General features: G+C 42.1%; 2 protein-coding genes across 6 annotated transcripts in view; both read left to right on the top strand.

Moving 5' to 3' along the window:
• Window positions 1-3,229: 3,229 nt before the first annotated feature.
• Window positions 3,230-6,944, top strand: ticam1 (TIR domain containing adaptor molecule 1). Its single transcript, XM_084913420.1, has 2 exons — window positions 3,230-3,395; window positions 3,851-6,944. The coding sequence occupies exon 2, from the start codon at window positions 3,982-3,984 to the stop codon at window positions 5,632-5,634; it is 1,653 nt and encodes a 550-aa protein (XP_084769546.1). The 5' UTR covers window positions 3,230-3,395; window positions 3,851-3,981; the 3' UTR covers window positions 5,635-6,944.
• A 1,214-nt stretch (window positions 6,945-8,158) lies between these two features.
• Window positions 8,159-15,806, top strand: part of camsap2b (calmodulin regulated spectrin-associated protein family, member 2b) — a 34,345-nt gene continuing 26,697 nt past the window's right edge. For 3 of the 5 annotated variants that reach the window (XM_084913024.1, XM_084913023.1, XM_084913020.1), the window contains exons 1-2: window positions 8,160-8,859; window positions 13,878-14,137. In XM_084913024.1, coding sequence (XP_084769150.1) covers window positions 8,496-8,859; window positions 13,878-14,137 — 624 coding nt within the window. In that variant the 5' untranslated portion in view covers window positions 8,160-8,495. Of the gene's footprint in view, window positions 8,860-13,877; window positions 14,138-15,806 lie in introns of all 5 variants that reach the window. The other 2 variants (XM_084913022.1, XM_084913019.1) reach the window with 1 other exon arrangement.

Here is a 15,806-nt window from a genome sequence, read left to right as displayed (position 1 = left end):
CTATCGATCAGTCAGGGTCTCACTTTGTCTTTCGCTAGGCACCTATCTCGCTATCTTATCTGTCGTCTACTTCCTGCTCATTTTGAATGGCCCGTGTGAGAGATGCAGCAGTGGGTGAGACATAAAAAATAGAGGCACCCCCACCACCACCCCAACTCGCTCCATACACACTCATATGTCTTTCATCCTAATCTTTAGTCTCTGTCCAAGGAAGGGCCCCCTTTTCACTTGTCTGCCCTAAAGCCTCTTATATGTGACCCCTCTGTGTGTCCCCCGGGGCCTCTCTCTCTCCCACGGCCAGAAAACACGCTCACAAACACGTAGACATACACATGTTTGCATTTCAGCTTTGATAAAGGGAGAGTTGCATGTGTGGCAAACCACGTCATGTTTCCTGTGCAATGTCGGGATTTGCAGAACTGACACAGCCTCTTACTACATGATTTTGCCTGCAGGTGAAGGCAAATTTACTGGCAGGCTGAGTAACACAGCTGCTGGGAGAGCGTGTCTCTCGTTAGAAGAATTGTCCTCAATAAAGATGGACGTTTGGCAGTGTGTTACGTAACAGACTGAGGATGATCCCGAGGCTGTGTGTGTGTGTGTGTGTGTGTGTGTGTGTGTGTGTGTGCGTGTGTGTGTGTGTGTGTGTGTGTGTGTGTGTGTGTGTGTGTGTGTGTGTGGAGCAAACCTTGCGTGCAAATCTTATACAAGGGCATTTAATGGTGTGTGAGAGTTCATAAGAAAATATATATATAACATACGTGTGAAAAGGATCCTAAGGGCGTCCAGCTTTTCTTAATACTTTCTTCAGATTCTTTCTGTGACATTAAAAACACTATGGCTACCTTTTTTCCTCTCAGTATCCTAAAAAATGTGAATTAACAGTATTTAATTCAAGGTTTTCCATTTTCTATTAATTACATACCTCAGTTAAAACCTCAATTGCACCTGAAACCGGAAAAGATTTGTTTAAGTGTCACAAAATGTTCCATATTTGACCTTTTCTAAATTTCAGCATAAAGAACACATATTTGTTAATTATTATTGTTAACCTTAAATCAAGTCACAACTCCAAGAGTCACGTATGCTGCTAACTATACACTAGATGATTTTATAGCACGTACAGTGTACACTGACTTGTCTCTGATGTATAAAGATGGGTTCTGAAAGGCAGTCTCAGTTGGGTGCACTTCCAGCTAAAATCATCATATTCATGAGCTCTGTGGACAACAAATCCCTCACTGAATCTTTCATTTATTAACTCTATTACAGAGTCTCTTTTGTCTCTTCATGGCAAAGCTGGTAATGTACACAGAAGCAACAAAGCTGTTAACAAGTCTGACGGATTGACATTAGTCAACTAAACCACTTTCTGATGCTGTATTTGCATCACGGTACGCACAATACGCGGGTTGCTTAAATATTTATCTGCTCTCCTTCATGTTTAAGTAAGAACTTTGGGGCATTTTCTTTATAAAGCTCCACCTCCCCTGTCTGCTGGTGTTACACTATATTCTGTGTGACCTGTCGGTTTATGTAGCCTGATTAAAACTTTAAAATGGCTCAGTATTGATTCTAAACATGATTCAGAATCAGGAAAATGTCACAGAACCCATCTTGTGTTACATAATCAATACAATTGAGTCTCACTGATTCTTTTATCATTTATTAGTATCTTTGGGCTTTTTCATGTAGACATGTTCAAGACAACCTTGTTAAGTTCAAAGTGAGCATCAGAATGAGGCAGAGTTGTGATTTGAGTGACTTTGACAGTAGCATGGATATTGGTACTAGATTGGCTGCTGTGAGTATTTCTGAAATTACTGATGTAATGAGACTGTCCCACACAACCATCTCTATGGTTTGCAGAGAATGGTCCAAACAAGAGAAGATATCCAGTGAGCAGAAATTCTCTGTGTGAAAATGTCTTGTTGATGGCAAAGATCACAGGAGAAAGGAAAGACTATTTTAAGCTGAGAGGAAAGCAGCAGGAACGCAAATGCAAATTTGTTACAGCCAAGGTATGCAGATGAACACACAACAGATGAAACCTTGAAGCAGACTGGGCCACAGCAGCAGAAGACCACACTGAGAACAGGAAACTGAGGTCACACTTCACATGGGCTCAGCAAAGTTGGACACTGGAAAACTGGAAAACCATTTCCTGGTCTGATGGGTCTCAACTTCAACATTTAGATGGTCGGTTCTGAACTTGCTGTAAACAACATGAAAACATGGATCCATCCTGTCTTGATTAATGTGGTGATGGTGTAATGGTGTGGGAGCATCTTTTAAACACCACAGTCTGACTGTTCTTGCTAACCATGTCCATCCTTTTATGACTGCAGTGTACCCATTTTCCGATGGCTTCTTCTCAAACTGGTTTCAGCGAGTTCACTGTACTCAAAAGGCCTCCACAGTAACCACACTTCAGTCCTGCGGTGGATCTCTGAGGACTATTTCGAGGACATTGTTGAACCTGTATCATGAAGAATAAAGGTTGTTCTTAAGGCAAAAGAGGGCCCAACCCAGTACTAGCAAAGTGTACCTAATAAAGTGGCCAGTGAGTGTAGATTAAATGCATCATTCATATGGTTTCTTGGTTTTCTTGGCTTGCTGTCAGTTACAGAGGAGTGTGTGTGTGTGTGTGTGTGTGTGTGTGTGTGTGTGTGTGTGTGTGTGTGTGTGTGTGTGTGTGTGCGTGTGTGTGTGTGTGTGTGTGTGCACGCGTGTGTGTGTGCTATGTGTCTTATTCCATAAAGAAACTGAAATTCCAGTCTTGAGATATTTAAGGAAGGCATAAAAACCACACTTCCTATAGAGTCACATTAATCCTTCAGAAATGGTTACGTGCAGTAAACATATCACATACCGCTCTCTGCACTCAGAACAGAGAGGCTCTGTGTCTGCGCTGCATTGAAGGACTTGATCTTGGTTTTCAGTGTGCCTGGTGTGACCCCACCCCTGGTAAATACAGGGTTGGAGGTTTCCTCTGAGGATAAAAATACACTTGCCTCTCAGCCGAGAGGGGAAAATGCCAGAATTCCTCCTCTCTTGTACGCCCATTGTGCTCAAGACTTCCACACTTCCCCACAAGAAGAGATCTTTTTTTCTTTGTCTTCTTGGCAGATTCAAACTGTATGAAAAAGTTACCATACTATATGAAAATACATGTTAAAGTGTTAAATGTTTACATTATAAATAGAGTCTCTTAAGGATGGTACAGCTCTGTAATATGGAGAACCCACGGGAGAGCTGTAATCTCATTTGGGATTGAGGCTTCTTCCTGCTTCAGTCTTTTGTCCCTCTTGAGCTCCTGTACTTCGCAAGCTGTGACATCATCAGTATGTCTTCCAAAATTACTTCAGGCTGGCAGAGGCCTACAACTTCAGCAGGTACGTTCACTGGAAAAGTTTAGTGTAGAAGTTTGAGGAGACTTATTGAGGCTAGGGTTATTCTGAGGAATCATCGGTCTCTCAGAGCCTTGTTTTTGGATTTTAAGATTAAAAAGTTTCTATCTGAAAACTTAACTGAAACAGAAAAGCACTCTTTGGGACTTCCTTATTCTGAGCTAGAAACACACACATAGCTCAGTCATAGCTTTTGGAACATGATGCTGGTCCTGATTTCCGTTGTTTTAGTCCAAAATGATCAGATGAAAGTTTATTTTACCTCTACAGAACATAATCCAAAGACGAATAATGAAAGATCACAAGAGGGAGACAAAATGCTAAGCTTGATGTATTAAAATTCATTGAAGTTACTTTTTGAATACAGTTGAAGCACATCATGTTGTGACCATGTGTTAGCTCTGTGATTTCTGACACGTTTTCATTTTTTATGCCTAAAGAAAGAGGAACATACAGGAAACGGCACTTCTTCAGCAACTTAAGTCCCTGAAGAACTGAGAATGGTTATGCTCGACAGTCACATGTGATCCTGTCGACTTTGTTACACGCTGGCTCACAAGTGAAGTTGAAAATGAGTCTCGAGAGCCGAGCCAACCATGGGACAGGACTGAGGGATGTCTTTGACCTTCTTGTTAAGACACCTTCAGAACGACTCCTTAGTCTGACATTCCAGTTGGGTGACTCTCCTGAAGATAAAATCATACACGCCTTGTGTCTCATCGTCCTCGACAGGGAGGTGGAAGCTCTCGACAAACTCCAGATGTTGACGGACAGCTCCCTCGCTAAGCATGTGGCCGAGAAGTGTCAGATGAGAGGAGGCAATTTAGAAGATTTTGGATCTCATTGCGGTCTTTTTGAAGCCTTAACGGGAGAATCGTTGGCAGAGCTGGCTCGTGTTTTTAAAGTTTTGACAGAGCAGAGGCTGTGTGATCCACTGCTGAGAAATCTGGCATACAAGCGAGCTCTTTCTAGTGACTGCGTAAAAACAAGAAATGGTAATGACCTGGAACTATACAACTATAAATTCCTGGAGGAAGCTAAAAATGTCTGTGGGCCCGAGTTTGCAGAGTGGATGTCCCCCTCCAGTGATCAGAGGGCAGAGCCTGACTCCAATCTTCTCAGTAGCGTGGAAAAATTTCAGGTTTCATCAGCTTCATCTCTTCCCAGCCCCCTCAGTGCAAATCTCCCCTCAATGCCCTCTTACCCTACTCATCTGGAGATAAGTATGCCCTCAACAATCTTGTTTCAAGCACACAGAACCTCTCCAGGGAACCCAGGAAACCCCAAATCGAATCCTCCCGTCCTCAGCGTTAAAGAAAACAGAGCACAAAATGTGACCGAGCCACCTCAGTCATCTGAAGCTCAGCCTAAGACCACTGGATCTACTCCATTTGACCCAAAACAAGACTCAAGTAAGTATGGCACACCAGCAGCAGCATCACTAGTGAGCAATGAGAGTGACACAAAATCAGACAATCAAACAAAAACACCAAGTCCTGAACTACCGAAGACGAGTGTTCCTGGAGAAATACACGAAAGCAAAGCTGTGGAAGAAGAGGAAGAAGAAATATTTTATGCATTTGTTATCTTGCATGCACCGGAAGATTCAGATATGGCCGAAAGCATAAAGGAGAAAATAGAAGCAGTCATTGGTGGTGAATTTGAAGGTGCAACTTTCTCTGACTTTTCCATCCCCGGAAAGACCACTATAAAGAGCATGGAGGACGCCATCAACAACTCAGCCTTCACCCTGCTGCTGCTTACCCGCAACTTCAACACTTGCATGCTGGATCTAAATGCGAACGCTGCCTTCGTCAACTCTATAAACAAGGCACATAAGTACAACACTGTGATCCCTCTGCTGCCACGAGAGAACTGCATGCCCAAACAGGATATGCCTATGGTGCTGCAGGGAGTGAATCCACTTGAAGAGAGAAAGAACTTTGAGAAAAAGATCCAAAAGTCGTTGTTGCCTGCAAAAATTAAAAAACAGAGATGGATCTGGAAACAGGAGAAAGCTCAGAAACAGACAATGAAGCATTTAAATAAAATAAGCAATCTGACAATCTCAGTAGAACCAAACCTTCGACCAGGGCCCCCGACGGCTGCGTGGCACCCACAGCCAAACATTCATATTGAAAATGCTAACTACATTATGATTGGTAACGACTCTCGAATGAATGTGGATTTGGGTGGAAATGCAAACAGGGAGGATTCCAATTAAACAAAGGGGGAGCAGTGAAGCTGGACATTTTATGGCACGTGTGGCATCAGTTTATATGCTGAGAATGAAAGAAGTATTCATGTTTTTCCTGAACACTAAAGTGTTAAAGCTGTAACGACCACTATGAGGAATTTATTTGCTGTAGTTTACGTCAGTGCAATCAAACCTGTCAGCGAAAGAAATCCCAATAGAGCAGCAAAAGAGCCATTAAGTACATGAAAACAGTGTAGTAGTGATCAATATGCTGAACCGAGCAGGGCCATTTTATGGTATAATTGGCATAGGAGTGCCATCTACTGACTAATAAGAGAGGCTTCCTTTTTAACCTCTTCAGCTGTATGAGCTCTTTGCAGACACTAGGGTGCAGCACTCTTACACACTTCTCATCCATTCCCATGACTGCAGTCATCTTACATAGTCACTGTCCAAAAAGTAATTTTAATATAATTTCCATATTCATCTCGTGCTGATTTGAGTAGGGCCAAATGTAATCAGTTCAATTCAATTCAGTTTTACTTATATTGCACCAAAACACAACAACAGCTGCCTCGAGGTCCTTTATACAGTAAGGTAAAGACCCTACAATAAGAGAGAGAAAACCCCAACAATCAGACGACCCCCTCTGAGCAAGCACTTGGTGACTGCGTGAAGAAAAAGCAGAACCAGGCTCAGGGAAGGGCAGCCACCTGCAGGACTGGTTGGTGGGGAGGGGAGGAAATTGCTGTGTAAACTTTGGAACAGATGTGTAACATTTGGATGATGATCAAGTTGAAATGAAGGGGAAAAAAATGCAACAAGAAGCAACTTGTTGACAAACGGTGATTGGTTGGAAAGATGATTTTAAAGAACTTGCTGATCGGGTCATATTCATGTCAAAACAAACTACCAGGGAAAACTTTTAAAACCTTTCAAAAGAAACGTACATTTCCAGATGTCTTTTTAGTTCTGCTGATTCTTCTTTCTTTCTTTTTTTTTTTATAGATTTACTGTTAGTGTCATTGATATTTCATTTAAGTTCTCCTTGTGTGTCGCATTTTCTGATGTAATATCAAAGGGTTTACTGATGGTGATGGTGATGATGTCTTTGTCAAACACATCTGTGCTTTATTTCATGGTACTTTTGTCTTCTGTGACTGATCCTCAGTCTCAGTTGCTTAGAAAGCATCTCAAGTTGTTGTGACCTGAACTTCTGTCATGTAAGAATTTTAGTCCGTAAGCTTTGAACCACTGACATACTTCAGAAGGTTATGAGAAACATTTGTTTTTTGCACTTTATTGTGATATAAATTTATTTTAAATAAATTGAAGATAATGACAGTTCTCACATTATTTCCACACAGTCAAAATCAAAATGTTGATTATTTGCATGTGAGTTGTGTCGCATCACATATATTCACCGGGCACTGAAATCTAATGCAGCATTTCTGCTATTAATTCTATTTATATGTTCTCTATTTTCAGTTTTCAAACAAAATGTTGAAAAGCTGATAATTCTTCTTGGCGTTTATTATGAGGTAGCAGACGTTGGTGGTGGTGTACTGGGACTGTCTTCTTTCTTCTGTACAATATTGTCAAAGTTATGACCATCCTGTCTCAGAGTGATGCTGAAAAACCCACATTTCCTCCAGGCTGGATTATTGTAATTTCTTATACTGTGAGGTCCCAATAACAATCATCCAGCTGGTTACAAATGTAAGTAAGAGTGCTGACAGAAACTAGAAAGAGAGATCGTATGCTTTTCATGTTAGGATCTCTTTATCTGCCTTTGTAATATCCAGAGGTAGCTTTGAAGTCCCTCTCCTCACATACAGAGTCCTGAATGGTCTGAAGGTCACATATCTTAAAGATGTCATTCTATCACGTAAGTCTAATAGAGCACTTTGCTTTCAGACTGTGGGCTTACCTGTGGTTCCTAGGGTTTCTAAAAGTAGAATGGGAGGCAAAGACTTAAGCTTTCAGGCTGCCATGGAACCAGCTCCCAGTTTGGACCTGAGGCTCTGTATGTTGCCCGAGAGTACTTGGGTATGTGGACTGGAGAAGCAACAGATCAATCCACTGACCTTTCAATTGTTAGATGGCCCAATCTACCCACTGAGCCAACTGAGAAGAAGCCCAGAGCCGCCTTCTGATTATAAATTTTCTTCCACATCACATTGTCAGGTTTCTGTGTACATTTTGTAAGGATGCCAACAGTATGTAACATGATACTATGTCTGTAGTGACAGACGGTCGTACTATAACATCACACTGTGGGAGACTCTGTGCACACCACTGATTGAATATTTTAAGCACATTTTTGAGGTGGGAGGCTAATAATTCTGTCCTCATCTCCTAACACTTCAGTGAACTGCGGATCGCCTTCCTATAAGCTGGCCTCACAGCATTAGGAGAACATGTTGAACTAGCTGGAAGTGTATTTCTCCTTGGAAACAACATTTGGGATTTAGTTAACTCCACCTTGGTTTATATTACACTGTGGCGACTCCTGTCAGGACTGAGCAGACTGGGTGGGTGGATCGCGCGTGCGCAGTGCGCTCCATCCTCCGATCAGTGCGGCAGGAAAAGCGCAGGGGAGACGCCGCCGAGATACAGAGGGTGAGAAAACAGTTAGGAAAGGGGAAAAAAGAAGAAGGAGAGTGGCATGAACACTAACAGCCAACTCGGTGTGACCGGGGAAGTGCCCCGTGGTGCCGGGCTCTAGCGCTCCTCCCGTGCCACACAGCTGCTCCGTTATGTCGGGAGACCGGAGGATAGTAATGTCAGGGAATGGAGGAAATCTTCAGAAATCCTGCCGCTAAACTGCGCCGTGCTGCCAGGGTTTAAGGCTATCACGGAAACGTAACGCTGAGGATGGAGCTCATATGAACCGAGGGGCGCCGTTTCATTTCCAACTCGTCGTGCTCTCAGAAACCAGGCCAAAGTTGTTGGGTTTTTCCCCCCCTTTGATTCTTTTCGGTTTTTTGGGAGAAGGAAATTTTGGTGCATTGAATTCCTCTGGACGGGATGTTATCCGCAGTCAGGAGGAACTCCTGCTGACTGAGCCTCCAGCAGCAGCAGTAAAGCAGCGGGTCCCTCACAGTGAAACAATGGGAGATGCGGCAGATGACAGAGGGATGAGACGGACCTTCATCGTCCCTGCCATCAAGAGCTTCGATCACTACGACTTCACCAGGGCCAAGATATCATGCAGCCTGACGTGGCTGGTGGCCAAGGCTTTCGGCTCGGGTAGGTGGTGCCTCGCTCCTCCTTTCCCTTTTTTTTTTTAATTTATTTTTTGGATGAGAATAGTGGAAAACGCTGTTAAGATAATTATCTAACATGTGTAATAATAAGGCCTGCTGTCGTGTCGGACCAGAGGGTGTGCAAGTGAGACTGTTTTGTAAACAGCATCCTGTAATCAGACTCTCACTGTGACAGACAAACACAATTAAACCTCGTTATTAGGGCAAGAAATCTTCCCATTATTTCCCATTTTAAGTCCTATTTAACCATATACTGACCTGGAGTCTACGTGAAGGCTTAAACTAGCTGGAGCCCATAATAATGTCTCTTCTGGTTACATTAAGCTGGGTTTCTAAAGTCAGTCCATATGTCATATCAGCCTCACTGTATCCCTCCACTATTGGTTCAGGATTATTGGTTTAACCTTTTGCTGACCTGCTGCTAATTATTCCCAATAGCAGAAGTCAGGTTGGACAGATCGGATCAGCTTCTGCTCATAACTTCAGTCTAAGACTGTAACTTGTTGGTATATTAAGAGAATAATAGTTTGGTCTTAAAAGAAAAAAAAAAATCAAAATACTTCCCGGAAGAATGGATTATAAATAAAATGCACACGTGCATTTATTCACATGCATAAAATATGACAATTGAAGTAATCAGTGGGCTGAACCATGCACAGACTCTTCTGCTTTGGCTAATTGTGTTTTTAATAATAGCAAACTTGCTTTTCTCTACATCAGGCCATCTGATAAATGTTGACTAATGATTATTAAACCCAAAGGTTGTGCCAAAACTTTAATTTTATCATTACATAAAGTGAAGAAAAATGGCAAAGAAACCATAAACACACGAGTTTCATCACATTTACTTAGTGGAAAAAACATTTAAATGATTATAATGACGTTTTTTCATATCTAAAATAGTACTATAAAATATAGTTCTTAAAAGTTATAAGGAGCCCATTTAAATCAATATTCAGTGGCTCAGCTAAATGATTACAATTAAGTGTACAAGTGCTCAAGGAGAGGACTTGTGCAGTGGTCAGGGGTATGATTTGAGTGGATGCAAACAAGTTTGAGCATATGAGTGTAACTATAAGTAATGGAGAAGTAGTAGAAATTTCTAATGAAGACATGAGAACATGTGGGATTATGCTAATGAATTGGTTATTGAGTTTATTGAACAGCACTGTGGCAGCATGTCAGAGGAAAAAGGCTGGAAACCATCGGCATAAACACAGTATCTGATCACTGCGGCTCTCCTGAAATGATTCTCTGTGTGTCTAACAGCTGCTTAGAGCTCACAGGTTCCAGGCAGCCCAGTGTTAGCTTTAGCTTATTCTGTCATGGTGGTGTTTTCATGTGGATCTCTGTCTGTATATGTGACAGCATGTGTGTGTACCTCAGCGTTAGCCTGTCTCTTGCTCTCTGTGAAACATCTCGGCCTCAGCCTCGTTTGAGCCCAGAGGTTCATCCAGCTGTTAATGAAGTCTTTTAACATCTGTGTGGACACTACACAGACAGACAGTGGGGCAGACCTCATTGATCTTACAGCGTTTACCAATGTGAGCACTACATTACTTTTTCTTCAACCTCAGGAGCAATGACATGGTGGAGAGACATGCAGGATAGTAGCGTGTGAGAAGGCCAAGCTTGGTTGTGCAGGACCCTGCGGCTGTTGCAGCATGCTGCTGCTGCCACTTTGGTGAGGGTTTTTTTTCCCTCCGGTGACACAGTTTCAGCTCCCAGCACCGGCGAGAACTGTGGCCCAATTCATAACCGGTCCTCCGAGTCCTGTTTGGCCTAGATAGGAAGCATGAGCTATGGCTTGAGTCCGGTGGTGCTCAGTGGGAACAGCTCTGCTCATATCAGTTTAAAGTTTGTGCCCCAACTTCAGAGAAATGGATCTGCATGCCATATATGTGTCTAAATATATACAACCCTGAAAATCTATCCTTTTTAAAGCTGCAGGCTGATATCACATGAGCTGAAAAGATCAGCAACAGAGTTTGTGATTAGTGTATGTGTGAAATAAATCTTAGAGCACTTTTGAGAGCTCCACGTTGGCATCAGATGAACTTAAAACAACAAAGGTCGCCTGAGTTTTTCAGCAGCACGGCCACAGTGCTAACTATTAATAGAATCGAGTATTCAAGGATGTTCTGGATAACGAGAAGCACCGAGTTTGGTTCTCTAGGTGCTCGTGTACTTGGTTGTTACTGGCCTTTAGTTGACCTTATTTTAGGTGCTCCAGTGTAAATGCGCTCCCCAGCTACTACATCAGAAACTTGATGATATCTGACGTGTAACGAGCGGAGTTGTTGAGACCATAGATATTAGACTTACATCCACCACATCGACAGGAACATAACTTGAGTGTTCTTGGTGCTCCATGTCTGGTAGCTTATGCATAGGACAACAGTTTTCAAACAAGATGTCAGTGTTGTTTTCACACAAATGACCAAAGAAGTCTTTAAAGGTTTAAAGGGACTACTAATGATCAAGATGAGCACTAAACGAGACCCAATAAAACTAATATGTATTCTATTTAAACGTAGAGCTCTAAGCCAGCAGATATAAAAGCTGCTGAGCGGTAATCCCAGAGGTCTCCAGGGGAGCAGTCTTCTCCATGTGGACTTCCTGTGGCAGCTACTTCCTGTCTGTTTCCTCTTTGATGGCCAACACAAAGGAGAGAGTTTTTACTTGACCAGGCAAATTTTCATGAACTCTACAAAAGCGGGGCTCTTCGTCCTAGCCTGCTCTAGCTCCTTGTTTAATTGTTTTATTGACCTTTAAGTGTAAAAGGTCATGTGATTTCTTTAGGACTTTTAAAGTGACACAGAAAGCATTATTATCCAAGATCGTTGTGACAGCTCTTTGCGTGGAGTGCAGCTAAACAGTTCAAACAAAAGTGTAACTATCAGACACCAAAGTCACAGCGATGTGAGCTCCTCTCTGCTAATCAACTTTATACTTCTTATAAAAACTCGACTGATTTTTGAACGCTGAGGCTGGATGCAGGAGGGCTTGTTATGGAGCCGTTTAACATCTGCCTGTTGCTTTAAATATCTCTTTTCATCACCCACTGTCGAAGCACAGGGAGGCTTGTGCTAACCACAGCCAATGGAAAACTTCTGAGGTTTGATCACAAGCCTAATAGAGTTTTTTTTCCCTGCACTGAGCTTTACATATTTTTTTTAAAAGTTGTTTGGTAAAGCTTTTTCTTCCACACTGTTTTTCTTGTTTCGAAGAGGAAAGCTGTACCTTTAAGATGGATTCCTTCAGTGTCCTTTGTTTTCCTCAGGGTGATTCAGACGCAGGCAGAGAGGAAATGACCCTACACACCAGGAATACACGAGTATTGAAGCACACAGTCTTTTAAAAGTGTGTCACACACACATATGCACACACATTCTTATACAGGCGTCTTGTCTGAAAGTCATGCCTGTGGGATGGAAGTTCATATGCGCAGTATGTATGTCATTCAGTGATAGATTAATGACTAGTTCAGCTGTGAGTCACAACCTGTGGTTAACAACAGCATAGTAGGATGAAAAGGATCCGGAGTGAGCGACTTCTAGAAGCTGTTTTGTGTGTGTGTCTGTTTCTGTTTGGCTATTTTCTTCAAATCAGATTTACAGGATCAGGTAACAGGATTAGAGGGTGCTTCATGCTTTGTAACACACACTTCCACCAACACTAACACAGGCTAGAGCGCTCTTGGCAAATCAAACACCTCGACTTTGTGCTCTCAAATTAGCTCTGCATGTACGGGTCTTCAGTAAGAGGAGCACTCTAGATGACAGTTTTCTGGCTTACACTAATGCATTTACCTCTGAATTGGACATGCAGTAGTCCTCCTGACATATGTGTTGATTACATTCTGAAAGTTTGTGAGTGTCGGTGTGTTAGAGTGTAGCGAATTGTAGCAAAGACAGGAAAAGCAAAGCGTAAAATTCAGGTTTCATTTTTATTATCTGTTTGATTCTGTGTGATTGTTTCTTAGCATTGATGCCTTCGGGAGTGTTCAAATCCTTCATGGCGTAGATTCAACAAGGTTAAAGGTGAAAGTTGGACAGAAACGTTCCTCAGATTTTGCTCCATGTTGACACAATAGCGTCACACAGTTGTTCGCTGCACATCCATGATGTGAATCTCCAGTTCCAGCACATTCTGAAGGCGCTCTGTTGGGCAGAGAACTGGTGACTGTGGAGGTCGTTTGAGTACAGTGAGGTCATTGTCATGTTCAAGAAGCCAGTTTGAGATGATTTGTGTTTTGTTATCGTGCTGGAAACAGTCGTCTGACGATGGGTTCACTGTGGTCAAAAGAGGCGCATGCCTCGTTCAGGGTCTCTTAAATCACCTTTCTTCCCCATTCGGGTGCTCGGACCATGTCTGCATGGCTAAATTCATTGAGTTGCTGCCATTATTGCATATTTGTGTTAGCAAGCAGTTGAACAGGTGTGTCTAATGAAGTAGCAGGTGAGTGTTTTTGTGGCCACGGTGTTGAGTTTGGCATGTTGTCCATCATCATCTTGTTTTTTGGGTTAGCAAGGCACATCCGTAGCCTGCATGGGTGCATCGCACAGATGCAGAGCTACTAGGTATTCACTATTTAAAAAAACAAACCCGGAGCACAGACTTCCTGAATGGCCTGTTAGTAAAATGAACCACATGGGATGCTATAATTTGTGAGGCACTGACACAGAACAGAGAGAGCTGAGAGGTCCTGTTCAGTGAGCGTTATTAGCAGACAGCTAGTAGCTCCAGTCACCTGTTTCCACACCCACCTGTCTCTGTAGGTGGCTATGGTCTTAATTATATTGGCATAATATAATTTAAATGAGTAAGATCTGTGGAAATAAAAGGAAATAACTGTCCTGTGCAGCTTCATGAAGACCAAAACTGAATTTGATTTGTTTATTTCTGCTGTAAAAGTAGAATGGTCTCAAGTGGCCATATTAGGAACTGTAGGTGTGAACTTTGACCTGTCTCATTTTCTGTTTCTGTATTTCCCCTCAGATGCAGTGCCAGAGGAGCTGGCTGAGCCTTTCTACAGGGACCAATACAACCAGGAGCACCTGAAGCCTCCGGTCGCCTGCCTGCTTCAGTCTGCAGAGCTCTACTGCCGGGCGGGAAGCCTGATCCTCCGCAGCGATGCTGTCAAACCGTTACTGGGACACAACGCTGTCATTCAGGCGCTGGCCCAGAAAGGCCTGTACGTCACAGACAAGGACAGACTGGTCACAGAGAGGGATCTGACCAACACACCCATAAACATGGTGAGTGGAGATGTTTTTGGCAGAATGCCTGAATGAGTTCAGTGAAAAAGTAGGTGACACAGAAGGATTTCTCTGCCTCATCGAGCATTTATTCGTTAGATGTTTTTCATGTGCGTGGACAGCGACATCTTTTGGATTTCAAAGCATGTGTGGATTCACATTTAAAATCCAAAGATCCACATATGGTGTTATCCGTGTAGGCGTTATGTGTGAAATGTGTGATGACCAGTGCTGGTCAAGTTACTTGAAAAAAGTAATCAGTAACTAATTACTGATTACTTCCCCAAAAGTAATTAATTACTTAGTTACTTTTTAAAAACACGATTTACAACCTGAATAGGTAATAAAGCGATAGATCTTTCAGCCCAATTCTACTTTTTCTGCATAATCCATCATACAAAATGTAATCAAATGGAAAAGTCTCTTTTTAAAACTTGTTTTATTAGTTTTAATCTTTTAACTTTATGCATCAAGCAGAAATTAAATTATAGGCAACATTCTCTGACTGGAAGAAAGTTGTTTAACATTTAAACCTATTTTCTGCACATTCCAGCACATAAAATAAAATATTTTTTTGTGTTTACACTCACTCTTTCAAATAGATGCAAGTAAAACACAGCAGAAAATAAATAAAATAATAAAAGACTCAGTGGTCCTGTTGCTCTATTTTCACCTGTAAAGCAGGAGTGGCGTAGGCAGAGGTTTACCCTGGTGCAGGGTTTCTCTGTGAGTTTCCCATTACGTGGTAGCGCACTCGGTGCTTGCTTGGAAGTTTAGGGGTTTTTTTCGATGTAAAAAGAAGTTTTCTTCCCACGCACAACGGACGCTAATGTTTTTGTCACTTTTTATGGAATCAAACTCAAAGTAAGGTCAGTACTTCCACGCTTTAAACGCTGCACGCTCATACTCTCTCCCGCACTCGATATATGACCCATTGCTGATCTGCACACAGCTGTTGTCACGAACGTCGCACTCGCTTACGTGAGACATTCTCGCAAAAAATCACGGTTTTAGTAACGCACTAACGCAGCGTTCCTATGGGAAAGTAACGGTAATCTAATTACCGTTTTTGCGATAGTAATCCCTTACTTTACTCGTTACTTGAAAAAAAGTAATCAGATTACAGTAACGCGTTACAAGTAACAAATAACGCGTTACTGCCCATCTTTGGTGATGACATCAATTAAATCTCTGCAAATGTACGCATGTGCTCACATGTATCATACTTTGTTTATAGTGACTGTTTACTCACATATTTTCACAAATCCTTTAGAAAATGTTCAAACAGCACAGAAACAGTGCCGGCGTTTCCCAGACCCCAATTTATTTTCAAATTGTTTGGTTTATCTGACAAAATTTCCAAAACTATTCACAACAGAGAAACCTGCAAACCCTCACTGCTCACTTTGAGGAAGTGGAAGCAGAAATGTGTGACTTTAAACATCATTTTAATCAATTAATCAGACGGCAGCTTTATTTGATTACACAGTTAGAAATAATTATACTGGCACTAATATGACCATGGCTGTTACTGTGTGCTTTGCTGTGTGCCAACCTCATGTGGAATACGTGTGAGTCGTACTGTTAAACCATCCTCACAGATCTGTCTTCTTGCAAGTAAAACAACGGCTAATGATGGGTTTCCTATAGCAAACCGTTCCTCACTGTT

Source organism: Perissodus microlepis, chromosome 18 (assembly GCF_051167445.1).
Source record: "Perissodus microlepis isolate ML-2025 ecotype Zambia chromosome 18, ASM5116744v1, whole genome shotgun sequence".
Taxonomy (NCBI): domain Eukaryota; kingdom Metazoa; phylum Chordata; class Actinopteri; order Cichliformes; family Cichlidae; genus Perissodus; species Perissodus microlepis.
This window is presented reverse-complemented; position numbering and strand designations above follow the sequence as displayed.

Coding starts and splice junctions, on each gene's coding strand:
- ticam1 (XM_084913420.1), top strand. CDS start 3,982: ATGAGTCTCGAGAGCCGAGCCAACCATGGGACAGGACTGAGGGATGTC.